Source organism: Prenolepis imparis, unplaced genomic scaffold, assembly GCF_030444845.1.
Source record: "Prenolepis imparis isolate NDT839.2.m4 unplaced genomic scaffold, iyPreImpa1.0 SCAF_3, whole genome shotgun sequence".
NCBI lineage: Eukaryota > Metazoa > Arthropoda > Insecta > Hymenoptera > Formicidae > Prenolepis > Prenolepis imparis.
The window spans coordinates 9,763,352-9,777,813 of NW_028141161.1; the positions used below are offsets into that span (position 1 = coordinate 9,763,352).

Consider the following 14,462-nt stretch of genomic DNA (forward strand, 5'->3'; position numbering starts at 1 on the left):
ATGTTTTTTTAGCTGTTGCCCGACAACAGTCGCATCTATCGTCAAATTTATTTCTGCATAATCACAATGTGTGTACCGCGAGGAAAGTACCGAAAATGCAATATGATACCGCGACACGCGCGTATATCCGTCAACATTGTTGGACAAGGATGTGACGCAGCGAGAGGACGTCACCGACGTCGCGACGGCGGTCGCCGAAAATTTCTCGGATTACATAAACCCAAATAATCCCGTGAGTCATTCTAATTCTGGCCGGCGGGGTTGCACCGCTTTCCACGCGTTTGTCACCCTCTCTCCCTCTTTCTCTGCTTCTCTATCTATTTTGCTCTTAACGCTCCTTTCCCCGTTCACGTACATTCAGCCTTCGTCCCTCCGCGTCTGTCTGGCGCACAAATAGCCGCGACGCGTGTGTCGTTTCTCGCGCGCACATGGCCCACTTTTCCACGTGGATCCCGAAATTAGAGAGAGCACCCGACACCGACGTCGTTTGCCTTTTCATTTTCGTCGCGAGCAACGCGCATTTAAGCGCGCTGATTTTCCGACATTCCACCTAAATGGCGATGTCTGATTAAAAGTTCCTGTTAGATAGCGGCGGAATATGGAGAAACTTTTGTCCCGTGTCGGCGAATAGCGCATGGGATATTCCGATTCTCGCGTGCATTTCCCAGAACGGCGACGCGTCGAGTTAAAAGGGTTTACTTCGGAATCATGAGTATTTCGAGAACGTGAGGGAACAATAAGCATAAAACATTTCCGATTCATGGCGCTCAATCTTTTGAAACAGGTAAAATGCCGAACCAACTACTTAATTACGTAAGATTACCGCTTGTTGTGCAACATGACACGAAGGCTGCAACAATATTATTCGGAATCATGTATTTTTTAACCGTGGCCGACATGGCTCGGGCTTCCCACTTCCGGCGGGAAACAATCGTTGGCAAAAAGGATTTTCGGGTGCGGGAGGCTCTCTCTTCGACCGGAAAATAAATAAACGGCCGCGCACGCCATATCGCGTGTCGCCGCGAAAGTGCAATGATGATTGGGCGACGTTGATGCATCCCGCACTTTTAGCGATAATGCGACACATTTTACCCGATATACGATTCGTGTCGGTTGTATTATGAGATTCACTATGCCGTCCTAGATCTCCTATTCACGGTCCATTTTCACGAGACAACGATGATCAACCACGTGTCACGACCTCGTGCGCGAGGTCGCAGATAATAGGAATCGTTACGCTTTAGCTGCAACTTCATCCCTGCCAGGGCCGCGAGCAACCGACCACGTACAATAAAAAAAAAATCCGATAGAGAAACAATCGGACCGAAGAGACTCGTTTCATTAATGTTGATGTTATTTTTTAAATCTTTGAATTAGAAGCAGAAAAAATTAAGTAAGGTTGCGTTATAATTAAAGTTAAACGCTCTGTATAGATTTTCTCGATTATCAAATGCAAAATTAACAAATTTATTGCAAAATTATAATCTGATATAAAGATGTTTGTACAACGCATAATATTCAAATACAGATAAATTTTAAAAAATCTAATGCAAAATATGTATATTTTAGCGTGAATATAATTGTATACGAATCAAAGTCTATTTTTTTTTTTTTCAAATGAAAAGAACCGAACATAGCTACATCCCTGGCAGTCTTATCAGATTTACACATCAGTATAAAAGTACCAGTCCGATGCGATTCGGAAGGAAGTTGCCAAACGATCTCGCGCAGCAATGACGAGAGCGGCGTTAGTCGGGATTTTAATACTATTCTCGATCTCTAGTGCGAATTTTGTCGATACCCTGGTGCAGGACAACTTTGGAAAATTTCTGGGAACCTTGACCGCGGTTAAACAGTATATTCCGATTGTTCATATTATTTTCTTTTTGCGTGAAACAAAGAAAAATATTTTTGCGCGCCTATTTATTGTGTAACGACGTGATTTTTCTTTCCAGAGTGAAAATACCTGAACTGCTAAATCAGTTATGCAACCAGTCGCAAGGTTCTAACGCGACTGTGCGACGCGACGCTTGTTACGGATGCTTCTTTCGCGCGAGCATCTTACCACAGGGCTTCTCGATGTTAGCAGCCATGTCCGCGTGCGCCGGTGAATATCTCAACAACACCAGTTACGGCCATTGTCAGGCTTATTTGCGAGTATGTGCATGAAAAATCGACCGTTTATTTTCCTCTAATATGTTTCTAATAACTTTTATAAAAATTTCACGATAATACTTGTAAATTTTCGATTCTAGAATGCGACCAGTATGCCTAATACGCGAAGCCCTATGTTAATTTACTGCTCGTTTCTAGAATGCATTCGTCAAGTCAATAAGAATAGTTTGGTAAGATTGAACTCTGAATCAATAGCTATTAACTGTTACTCAGAACATAATTGTCTCTATTTTGCTTTACTACTCTTAATGCAACGCGTCCTCATTGAATGCTATCGTCTTATAACTTCACTTATATTATTACAATCCGTTTGTAAATATTTCCTTGCTATTAATAGTTATAAGTTAGTATTTGAAAAAATGGTACTCAAATATTTAGCACTCATTTTGTCAATATTTTTAAAAATTTGCAAGAGAACACACATTTTTACTAATCAATTATTATTTTTCATTTATCTGTTTCTAATGCATGCATATTTTTTAACTAATTGTAAATATTTAAATTAATGGTAAATAATGTAAATAATGTAAATAATAAGAAATCTATTGCAAATTAATTATTCAGGCTATAGACGTCAGGGGACCTATACCAACGTTTCGAGGAATAACACGAATCAAGCAACAAAGTCCTTTTATATTCTTGAAAATTCTAGCACAGAAGGCACGGAATAGCGTCTGCATAATTAGAGAGACTAATGTAACTACTGTTCGTCCCGGAACAGGATCTATAAATCCACGAGCTCCACATTCTTGAGGCCATGACTTTTTACCTCGTCAAGAATGCGATACTGACGACGTCTCCGTTTGAGATCATACGAAATCTCACGCGTAATTTTCAAGCGTATCTTGTATCATACAATATTGTACAGTTTCTTCTATATCATGCACGACGAGCGTTACTTTATGGGTTTCTACTGCACGGTAAAAAAAAAAAACTAACTCGAGAATCGCGAGGGAAATTCTCGCGAGAGCTGACGAATACTTTCCGCAGCTTAGGGAGTGTGTCGACGAGGCCGCAAGAATGTTACCTAACTTCAACAGCAGCTACGCAAACTACACGAACATGCAACTCGCGCAATTGTTCGTCAACACCACCGCCTGCGTGCTAGCGAAGACCCGTTGCTCCTACATGAACCCGGTGACCGGCGAGCTTCATGATGATGACATCGTCAACAAATTACACCTACCCTCGCTCAACGCCGTCCTCGTCAACACCGACTACGATATCAACATCGTGCAGCTGCCGGTCCGTCACGGTAGCGTCGACGTGTGCACCAAGTACAGAAACGTCCAGCAAGCGACTTGGCCCAGTGTCGTGTGTTAATTTACAAATAGATATTATCGCACCAAGAGATCGGCGGTATCTTGAATGTTAAATGACGCGCGGGATCGTTTTACCAAAGTGACCGTTGCAGAATGAGATTATTATCGTGTTGCGCCGTTGTTCGCAATAAAGATTTGTATCCGTTGGCGCCAACATTTCGATCATTTTTACCTCTCGGTTTCGCAAGACTATTAATACAGGCGCGCTCCGCAGAATTACGTGGCACGTGCCAAGAGATTAATGCATCCGCATTCTTTCTCCGCGCGATATCTTCTCCGAGAAATATCTGTCTCTTGTGTTTTCCACCGAGAGAAAACGAGAATGCCGCGAAAAGAGTGAAATAATTACAACGCGCACTTTGCTCGATAACGTCGCGTAGGTTAAATGACACGAGAAGATGCTAATAACGACGGAGAAACGGAGTCATCTAAGTTTGCATCATCATTTTAAGCGATTTTGTTTCATAGAAATAGTCTCTCTCTCTCTTTCTCTACACATATTCGTGACAATAAGAGAGAACGTTATACGAAATATGTAGATAAGAGAGATGCTCGCACATAAAAGGCACCGCTCGCGCGATGCATATTATTTTTTCGCGAAAGGAAAGTTTCTTTTATATCCGCGCACACGAGCGAGCAAGTTTCCATCTCAAAGATCACGCCGCGAGTATTTTCTACATAACTTTTTCGCAGACGCGCAATCCGCCGAATCCCGAAAAGGAACCGATACCGCGTAATCTTTCTCTTTCTCTCTCTCTCTCATCTTGTCGCTCCTTCATCGTCGTCTCGAGACGCGCCTCATCGTTTTCTCAAGATTGTGTCGATATAGGTAGATGCCGGGACTGCTTGACGAGAATTCGACGTGCAAACAACATCATAACGAAATTGGCCGTCGAGCGTGAAAATTCGCAAATATAAACTCAACCGAATGCGCCATCGGGAGAGGGAGGAAGGGGGGCACCGTCACGTAATTTTTATTTATTTTCGTCAGAACGCGCGGCGGATGTGAAAAACGCAAATAAACGTGGAAAGCGCGCGAGCTCGCTAGTCGAGCAAAATTTTCTCGACATTTAGACGTGTGAGAAAGCTCGGCCGTAAAAACTTCTCGGGCGCGAGTTTTAAGATTTCGCGATAAATAAAATTCACAGCGTAAAGCCGTGGCGAGCAAATATTTAAATGACACGCTAGTACGATTTCGCGAGTCGTCCATTACGTAGGCGAGAATGCTTCTTCGTACAGAATGTGCTCACGTGTGGGCGCGAACGACGCGGTCAATTTCTTCGCGGAGAAATCCGCAGGGCTCCATTTGTGGTATCGATTACGCGATGGATCGCATCCGTGTACTTACGCGGAGAGGAGATTAAAAAACAAGGAAAAAAAAAAGAAACGACATCACGTAGATAAACCGAGGGAGGTAGAATCGCTCCATTGCGCGACGCTCCACTTAACATCTTCCTCGAAATAATTTGAAATATGCAAATACAATTGGCGCACGCATTTGCGTGCGACGCGAGAGAGAGTGTGTGTACGTTTGGACGAGTGTATATATCGCGAAGAAAGAAAGAAGAGAGAAGAGGAGAGAAAAGCCGAGAGAAAGAGAGAGAGAGAGAGAGAGATAAACAGGATGAAGACTGCGCGCGTATATATTCGAGTGGCTCACGGTTCAGTTCTCTCGGAGTCAATCTAACTTAACATGCAGATGCAATACGTGGAATCGAGATGATACGGCGGAGCGAGGGGTTGCTGTCCTTTCCGTACACCCGTCTTTACCGTCGTACTTTTCTGATCGATAGCTGCAGTTATCAAGTCGATTATTGATAGTTAACGAAGCCCGAAACTGAACATTTATTTCGAAAGTTTTAGGTATCAAATTTGATATTAAAATTTGTGATTTCATTTAGCATATAATATTTCAATTTTATATAATATAATATTTTATATATTATATTTCAATTTATATAATATTTCAATTGTGGAATAAACAATGTTGATCTGAGAAAACTGATAATTAAAATTTATGCACGTTGTTAGTTAGAATTTTATATTTCTACTTGAAATATACAATTAGTACTTTTTTCAAGGAATACGGTCAGATATATTAATGCCGAAGAGTTTCAAGCTCTTTCTCTTGACAAAGCTCAATGCATACAAATGACACTCGTATATCAATTAAGAATACAAGAGAAATATCGAGGAATATTCATCGCGCGAGATTAATTCAATAGCACTCGTGAGCTTAGCAAATTTCGCTTTCAGACGCAAATACAATTGAGAATTAAGCGGAAGAACATCAAGGCGTATATTGAATCCACAATTTATACAATCCCTTTTCTGTAATTTCGCGAAAATCTCTCGCAAGTGCGCGCTTACGATACAATATACTAATCACTTTAATAAATGATGAAGCTAAGCAGCTATGACTTTCGAGAATATTTCAAGAAACCCCTCAAACAGAATGTCCTTTCAGAACAGAGATAGCTTTCGAAGCAATATCTACTTTCGAATTTCAAGTAGGTCAGATCGACTACGAACACCCTGTGTGTACCATTACTATTTCCAGCCGATCATCGCTAGGAATGCATTAGCCGCGGGGAATCATCGACAGATCCGTCCGTGACAATCATCGTACGACCTCGTTTTCGAGAAATCAACATCGATGACGCCGCCAACGTTCCACGCCGGTGAATCATGTGAAACGTAAACGACGATTGCGCAAGCAGCGGCATCATCACCGACGCGAAGGCGTCGGTGTATATATGAGCATAAACAGTAGACAGATCGACAGAGAGAAAGATAGATATAATAGATATAGATAGATAGACAGATGGAGAGAGAGAGAAATCAACTGAGAGAAGAACACGAGCCACGTCATCGAGAACCTAGTACGTGAAACCAGGACGGCTCATTGCATTTCCATCTGCTCCAATTCGTGCACGTCCTTCCTAATACGCTAACGAGAAAAGGTATCGGGCGAAAATCTCGATCCAACAAAGTTTCATCCTCTTTGGATGCACGCGAAGATGCAAACACGTTACCGTAAGGAGTTCAAGAATTTCGAGTTTCTACAATCCAGATGTTAAAGAAGATTGAGAAAGACGCGAATTTATATTAGGTCATTGCGTATGTAATGTTGATTTTGTGTATTAATGATTTTCAGATAATTTTCATTTCGTATATAAAAAATAATCTAAATTATTTTCGAATAATCTAAATTATTTTTATATTATATAAATAAAATATAATTCAAGATTATAATTTCATAGAAGAAAATTTGTAGTCGCACACATCGCACATTAAAATATAATTTAGTATTTCATCGCGAAAAACAACTAAGATTCTGATACAACAATAAAATAAAAGATTGTTGGCTGTTAATAGAGAAGCAGCTTCTCAACTTGTACGAAATTGATTGGACAAGTTCCAAGAATACAATCTTCTCCGATCTATATTCACATAATCGCGATGTAATCTCTTATAACTTAGCGTGATTGTCTGAAATAACGTACCGCTTCCGGTGCATTTTTATCTCTATCTTTTAACACCACAAAATGTGTATCTACTGTTTCTAAGCGTAATTTCTTCTCATATAACAGCGTGAGAAAATCATCAGGATAAGATCGATAGAAGAGTGTAAAAATTGGAACAAAATATAGATACGATTAAAAGATATTATTTATTCGCGTGAATCGTAAAATGAATCCGACATCAACAGTTCGAAATCGACATGTTTTTCTAAATAATATATACTGCATACGCAAGTCGAAATCATGGTGCGATTTGCAGCGACATATGGTCAAATAAAAAAAGTAAACCATTCATTGAAATAATATTAAAGTCGGGGAAGAGATTATTTTTCTCTCAACGAAAATATTCTTCGCGGAATGACACTCGTGTAATGCTCGTGCGAGTATAATAATGTGCATTTATATATCGTCATCATGACGATTACTAATCTCACGCAATTCTAACGCGACCTGGACGCGACCGACTATTTTCTCCGACCTTTACCTAAATTATCAAATAAAAATTTTACTATGATTCCTTCTTCCGCGATTACTATGCTCGCACATATTTTAGCAATATGCATTCAATGACTGGACAATAGAAATCAAAAATTTGCGTTTTGAAATAAATTATATTCCGATAAGAATAAACAGTTCAAAAAGTTTTTACATGAAATTATAAATTTATATTCATTCTTTGAAACGCATCAATTAATTTTTTCTCCACTTTGCCATTTTATTTCGTACCAAAACATCGTGGCTAACAAATATTTAAATTGTATAGATTCAAATTTCTATCAGATTTAAACAATCATAAATGAATATTGCAAAAAGTTGAGAATTCGATGGTCGTAACGACATCTACGAGCGACTTCGCAAAATCTCGCGTCGCGAAATTTCGCTAAAAATATTCGCCGCTGTATTCGAACCGCAAATTGAACTGATTTCAAACAGAGCCTCGGATAAACTGAAAATCTTGCGGGATAGCTCACAGGCATTTGTCTAACGTGGTCACACAATTTGTCTCTTAATGGCAATCCGGAAATCTCGTACATTTCGCAGAAGTAAACCAACTGTAATTTCTAATCCAGATCTAATCCTAATCGGCTATACGAGCCGATGTTTTAAATCGACTACAATAAATCACTCCTCACCAAACTATATAAGATTTTCCCTCCCAAATTATAAACGCATTGCAATTCAACGGTAGTAAATTCGCGGACTAAAATGGTTTAACTGATTCATTGTCAATGTTATAGTTTGTAAAAATCGGCAGTAAAGCCAAAATATACATATCAATACACAAAATATATGAAATATACACAATACACAAAAAATATACACAATATATATACAATATATGAAATTTAGAACATATACGAATATAGAAAAATAAATTGTAGATACTGGTATTGAATAATAACTGGTCATTTGCGATATTCTTTAATAATAATCGCACGCGAGGGAAAAAGACAGAGAGCAATTATATATTTTTTGCAATACTCTCAGGCCATAGTCGTTTCTCCTAATTATTCCTACAAAGGTCGATTAACCGTTACACTCTTATTAATTGACAGATCAATTGATCCGAATTAAGGCGGCGCCCAGTAAATTAAAATTAAAATCAATATCTTAGACCGCGAGAATTGGAATATTATCGCGGCACCGACTAAATTTTTAATGTCTAAACAATGGGAAATCGTTAGTAATTTTTTATCCGAATTCCTCTGTACACAAACTCTTGATAAAAAATGCGACGCTTTAATATTACTACAAATCCTTTCAAAAAGAAATATCTGCATTATGTTTTACAAATTATGCGAAATTTTAATAACTTTATACACATAACAAATTATTATTTAAGCAGAATTTCATTTAAATTAATTCTATTTTTATACAAAAAAATTTAAATATATGTATGAGATCATTTTCGTTCGATTTTACGTAATATATGATAAATGGAAATGTATGTAGAAAAATATGTAGATATAATTGACTTTTGTTCTCTACAAAATGTAAATTTGAAAATTAAGCCTTTAGACTTTTAAAATATTTAAAGCAAGAATTATTAAGAATTTTCCATCAAAAATAAAAATAAGTTCCTTGTAGCGTACTTCAATTTTCTGGAGTATATTCCTATATAATAAAATTACCTAGATCAACATTTGCATGTAACAGTCCTTAGCAAGAATGTTCCTTTGCCTTTACAACATTATGATGCAATCACGTAGATTGCAATTTGACGTAAGCGAGTGTATTACGTAATATCAGTATCATTTATATTATAGATTCCGCCTACGTCATACTGTGAATATGACGTCATCTTAGAGCAGACGACTAATTATTTATTTCAATGCGCGAGATATATTAAATTTTTGATACACAAATGACCAATTCCTAAATTTTTGACATACAAATAATCAATTTCCATGTTATCTTAAAAGAAATATTATATTTATTCATTGTGTGCTAAAAGTATCCTTATTCCATCTTTTTCTGCTCTAAACTAAATTAATTGTTAATTAATGTCGCGAATTTGACAAATATAGCGCATCAACAATACCAGTAAATACAATAAGGCCTGCATTATGAATATTAAAAAGAATGAGATCAGAGCAAGGAACAGAGGATTCTACGAGAGATTGGGGACCGTTGACGTCATCATTGTTCGTGACGTCATCAGGAACAGGTGATAGTCGCTGTCAGACGAGTGACGTCGCAAGCAGAGCGGACATCGAACCTCGACCGGCGCGTTTGCGCAGATTGCGCATTTGTCGGATGCACGTAGATGACATTTGTAGAAAAGCGAGATTTATATGCACAAAATTATTACAGGCAAACGATTCTTAACAGGGCGAAATAATAAAAAAGACGCGTCGCGCGACAGCGGCAGCCGGGGATCGCGGAAGAGCCGAGGACGGCCAAGTAACCTCGCCGTGGTCCGCGATCTCTCGCATCGTCCGATCTCATTTTATGGAAAATGTCATGACTCACCAGTGGCGCAGGATTGTCAGTCATGCTTGGAGGTAGCCTTCGGCGGGGGCGGCGTCCTTCCTAGGCGATGGTCCTCTTGTCGAAATGCACGCGCACTCACAACACTGCACTGGATTTCTCAGAAACCGCGACGGCCATTTTAGCACTACGGCAACGTTATATGCGATGACCGAGTGTCGCGACGTAAGTCGGGCATCGAGCTGCCACCTCGCGACCGCGAACCGAGTTTCTCGGTAACACCGCACTCGTCCGATCAATGTTTCGCTCACTAGTTTTTACAGATTACTGTAATACCCGTTAGGTAACTCCACAGTCTCCTTCCATCTTTGCGTTCGAATAAATTCGGTACGTCTCATTTCAGTTAACAAGATGGCGACAGTACATGACAAATTTTTCAATACTTTTGCTAACGAATAAAGGATGCCACTTGCAATATTACACATGCTTCGTTTGATTGAACAGTCAAAGGAATCTTTATGCTAATCGTTTTATCCTGATCGGTCAGCCAAAATTCGAAATAATCATAACAGCAAGGGCACTCGATTAGATCAAAATATATATTAGGACGAAAAATATAATCGACCCGATTAATTGAAGAATTATAATTTAGACATACTTAACGATAATCGTTTACTTTTACTTCGACGAAGAAATCACACGAAAAAGCAAGAAGGCGACATTGAAGATTCCGACTGGCTTCCCGACACGAATCGCCGACCCCGATATTCACGAGTATAACGCTTGCACCCGGGGTTCAATATTGCGACGAATGTTTAATACTTCACTTTACGATACATTCGCGATAATTTTTGTCCGCGAGAGCCACTTTTAGACGGTAATACCGGCGAAAAATACGGAGTGACTCGACCTCGACTCTCAGCTTTCGGCGCGACGGTTACTACTGAAGATGTACTTCGAGAATCGCAATTGAGCCTCGATCGATTTATCGATATATCGCAACTATACGTCATCCTGTCGCAGCAATCGAGACGTACCGAAGCGTCATCTGTTGTGTACTAACCAATTCGTACAATTAGAGGCATCTTCGTGCTAATCCTTTCCTGCTGACATCGGTCACCTAGAATTTGAAACAATTATAACAGCAAGAACATGTATCCTCCCCATCGACATAAATATGGCTGCACCATATTCGTCCTAGAAGAAATGATCATCAGAAGTGAGAGAGAGTGTGAGTGTGAGAGAGAGTGTGAGAGAGAGTGTGAGAGTGTGAGAGAGAGAGAGAGAGAGAGAGAGAGAGAGAGAGAGAGAGAGAGAGAGAGAGAGAGAGAGAGAGAGAGAGAGAGAGAGAGAGAGAGCGTGTGAAGACGGCCATCTCCATCTCTTTCTATTATTTGCGATAGTATTCAACAGAGAAGGATATAAAGACTGGCCATCTTCGCGTTCTCTCTCTCTCTCTCTCTCTCTCTCTCTCTCTCTCTCTCTCTCTCTCACTTTGACGACCATTTCTTTTAGGACGGACGGCGGAGTCCATGGATCTTTGTCGATGATCTTCCCCAACAGAATACATGTTCAAAAGATATCCCACAGATATCTTTTGAACGTGTGTTCTGTTAGGATTACGATTTTGGTTAAATATTACGACAAACAATCAAACTATTTCATTAAATAATGGCGATTTAGACGTACTTAGCAAAGTCTAGCCGCGACCGATGTTCGTGATACGACCGAGACTCGTATAATAGCGATTGTCCACGGACTTCAACGTTACGACGAATATTTGTCACTTAGCGATACATTCGCGATAATATTTCACCGCGAGAGTGACTTTTAGACGGTAATACCGGCGAAAAATACGGAGTGACTCGACCTCGACTTCTCAGTAAGTTTCGGCGCGACGGTTACTACTGAAGAAACTGAAGATACATACTTCGAGAATCGCAATTGAGCCTCGATTGATTTATCGATTTATCGATATGTCGAAGCGGCAGCCAATCACAGCGCAGGATTCGGCTCGTATTAAGCACCATTTGGCACGTATTTTCAACTCGATGGCGCTTCTACAACATTTTAGTTCATGACTGTTCTATTCCGGCATATCACGATATATCAACGGAAATATATATTGTTGCTTTTATTTTTATACATTGATAGTAATTTTAGAAAACTTAGGCGGAGAATAAATCAGTAGTTTCAAGAAAATGACGGCACTCGCGAGAATCTCACAAGCAAATATTGTGCAAGCTACGAGAAAACATACAGCTACTGTATTTTTCTTCCACGGTTCCGGTAAAATAACATAGCAATCTGTCTGATCATAATGCAAAATAAACGTAAAAGAATGCAATTAAACTTTTAAAGTAAAATTCCACTTTTTTTCTTAAATAAAGATGAATAAATCCTATATATATAATATTGCTTTAATTGTTAATTACGTTTTATTATTTGCAGGTGGCACAGCGGAAGATATCAAAGAATGGGTTGATATTCTTAACAGAGAAAAACTGCAGTTTCCTCACATAAAGTTAATTTATCCTAGTGCACCCAGTCAACCTTACACACCAAATGGCGGAATGGTACAATTTATGATTAACCCTGGAACATTCATAATAGACAATTTGTTTATTTATATCAATAAATACAAAACATGTTTATATAAAAAGCTTCGTAAAAAGCAAATATCAAGACTAGCAATCTTCATTATATCTTCTTTTATAACAAGTATTTCATAAAGTTTTGCTAAAATTCTATTGTAGATGCAAAATGTGTGGTTTAATCGCATGGCAATATCTAATCAAGTGCCAGAACATATAGAGTCGATTAATTCTATGTGCCAAAATATATCAGAATTGGTTGATAAAGAAATAGCCAATGGAATTCCATTTAACAGAATAATTTTGGGTGGCTTTTCAATGGGTGGTTGCCTTGCATTGCATTTAGCATACAGATACAAAACTTCTATAGCTGGTTGTTTTGTTATGTCTTCCTTCCTAAACAAAGGATCTATAATTTATGAGGTATATTTATTTGATAAATTTGGAAATATTTTTCAAAAACTAAAACATTTTTTTTAAGAAATCAATATGGTATATAATATTCGAATAATAACAAATAATTATAAAGAGATTTCATAAAACTAAAATTTTTTAGATATATTTTGTATACTACAAGCAAATCTTTATTTTGTTACGTTTAAAACTATATTTTAATTTTATTTATTTATACAATTTTAGCATCTAAAAGCAAGACCAGAACATAATAAAATACCACTTGTTCAGTATCATGGTACAATAGATACTTTAGTTCCTATTGAATGGGGTGAAGAGACTGCTAAGAATCTGAAGGAGCTTGGAGTGAATGTCAAATTTACGCCGCTGCAAAATACTGAACATGAATTGAGTCGAGCAGAGATTCAAAGTTGGAAAGATTGGCTCCTCAATATCTTACCAGATAAATAATGTATGTTAATTTTTAAAATACTAATATTATTGTTAAAAGTATAAAACATGTTGAGTATATAATATATATAATATAGTTACGTTTGTTCTTAAAAATGTGTATATCTACAAATTTATCAATTAGAGCAGAGTTGGACAGGATTGTTACTTTATAAAAGTAATTTATAAATATTATTCTTTTTTCCGAAAAATTATTTATCAATTTCAAAAATTGACGAGTTATATTTGTTTCTTTTTTAATACTAAATTATACATATACACATATATAAAATTTACATTTTTAAGCATTTTTTTAGATTAAAATATAACGAAATTGATGCAGTTTCGTTAGTAATATTGCTATATAAATACATTTTAAAAATCTGGAACTATCATACACTATTCTTAATGAGATATTACATTATGTAACAATTTAACAATTTTAATATTTTAAAAATTGGGGTTAATTAATCTCATAACTTGGCATCATGATGTACATGTACTATAATTATTTAATGATATAATAGCATATAATATAACATGTTCCATCATAAAGGATAAAAAAAAGAGCTTTTGCAAATTTATTATAGTAATAATATGACTTGATATATAAAATCCGATTTTAATATATAAATATGTATATGTGTATATATATAAGTAAATATATATATATATACTATTTATATAATTACATGCATATTATTTATGATAAAATATGCTATTATATTATCATTAAATTATAGTACATGCACGAATAATGTCAAATTATGAGATAGATAATTGACCCCAATCTTCAAAATATCTTTAAAATCATTACATATCTCATTATTTTATTGGTTTTTGAGTAAGAATTTTCTTTCTTTTGCTTAAACATAATACTATCCCCATGTTCCGATATTACTGCCAGTACTGAAAATATATAATATACGTAACGTAAACTATAGATTTTCAGTACTGGCAGTAATATCGGAACATGCCCATTATTATATTAGAAAAAGAGCTTAAAATTTACAAATATAAAAAATATTGCAATGAATTAAAAACTGCACTAGCCTTATAGATTTGATTGATTG

The 14,462-nt window shown here is 37.2% G+C and overlaps 2 protein-coding genes across 3 annotated transcripts; both read left to right on the plus strand.

Annotated features, from left to right (window-relative positions):
* The first annotated feature begins 1,721 nt into the window (after window positions 1-1,721).
* Window positions 1,722-5,394, plus strand: LOC145934182 (uncharacterized). Of its 2 annotated transcripts, none has more exons than XM_083034556.1 (4): window positions 1,722-1,855; window positions 1,956-2,157; window positions 2,256-2,345; window positions 3,166-5,394. In XM_083034556.1, exons 1-4 carry the CDS (start codon window positions 1,734-1,736, stop codon window positions 3,496-3,498), a joined length of 747 nt encoding a protein of 248 aa, XP_082890682.1. In that variant the 5' UTR covers window positions 1,722-1,733; the 3' UTR covers window positions 3,499-5,394. The 2 variants fall into 2 exon arrangements, with proteins under 2 accessions (XP_082890682.1, XP_082890681.1); XM_083034555.1 differs by having other exon boundaries at window positions 2,740-3,212.
* A 6,623-nt stretch (window positions 5,395-12,017) lies between these two features.
* LOC145933505 (lysophospholipase-like protein 1) lies at window positions 12,018-13,717 on the plus strand. The gene is made up of 4 exons (XM_083033245.1): window positions 12,018-12,241; window positions 12,404-12,528; window positions 12,709-12,969; window positions 13,186-13,717. The coding sequence occupies exons 1-4, from the start codon at window positions 12,154-12,156 to the stop codon at window positions 13,408-13,410; spliced, it is 699 nt and encodes a 232-aa protein (XP_082889371.1). The 5' UTR covers window positions 12,018-12,153; the 3' UTR covers window positions 13,411-13,717.
* Window positions 13,718-14,462: the final 745 nt, after the last annotated feature.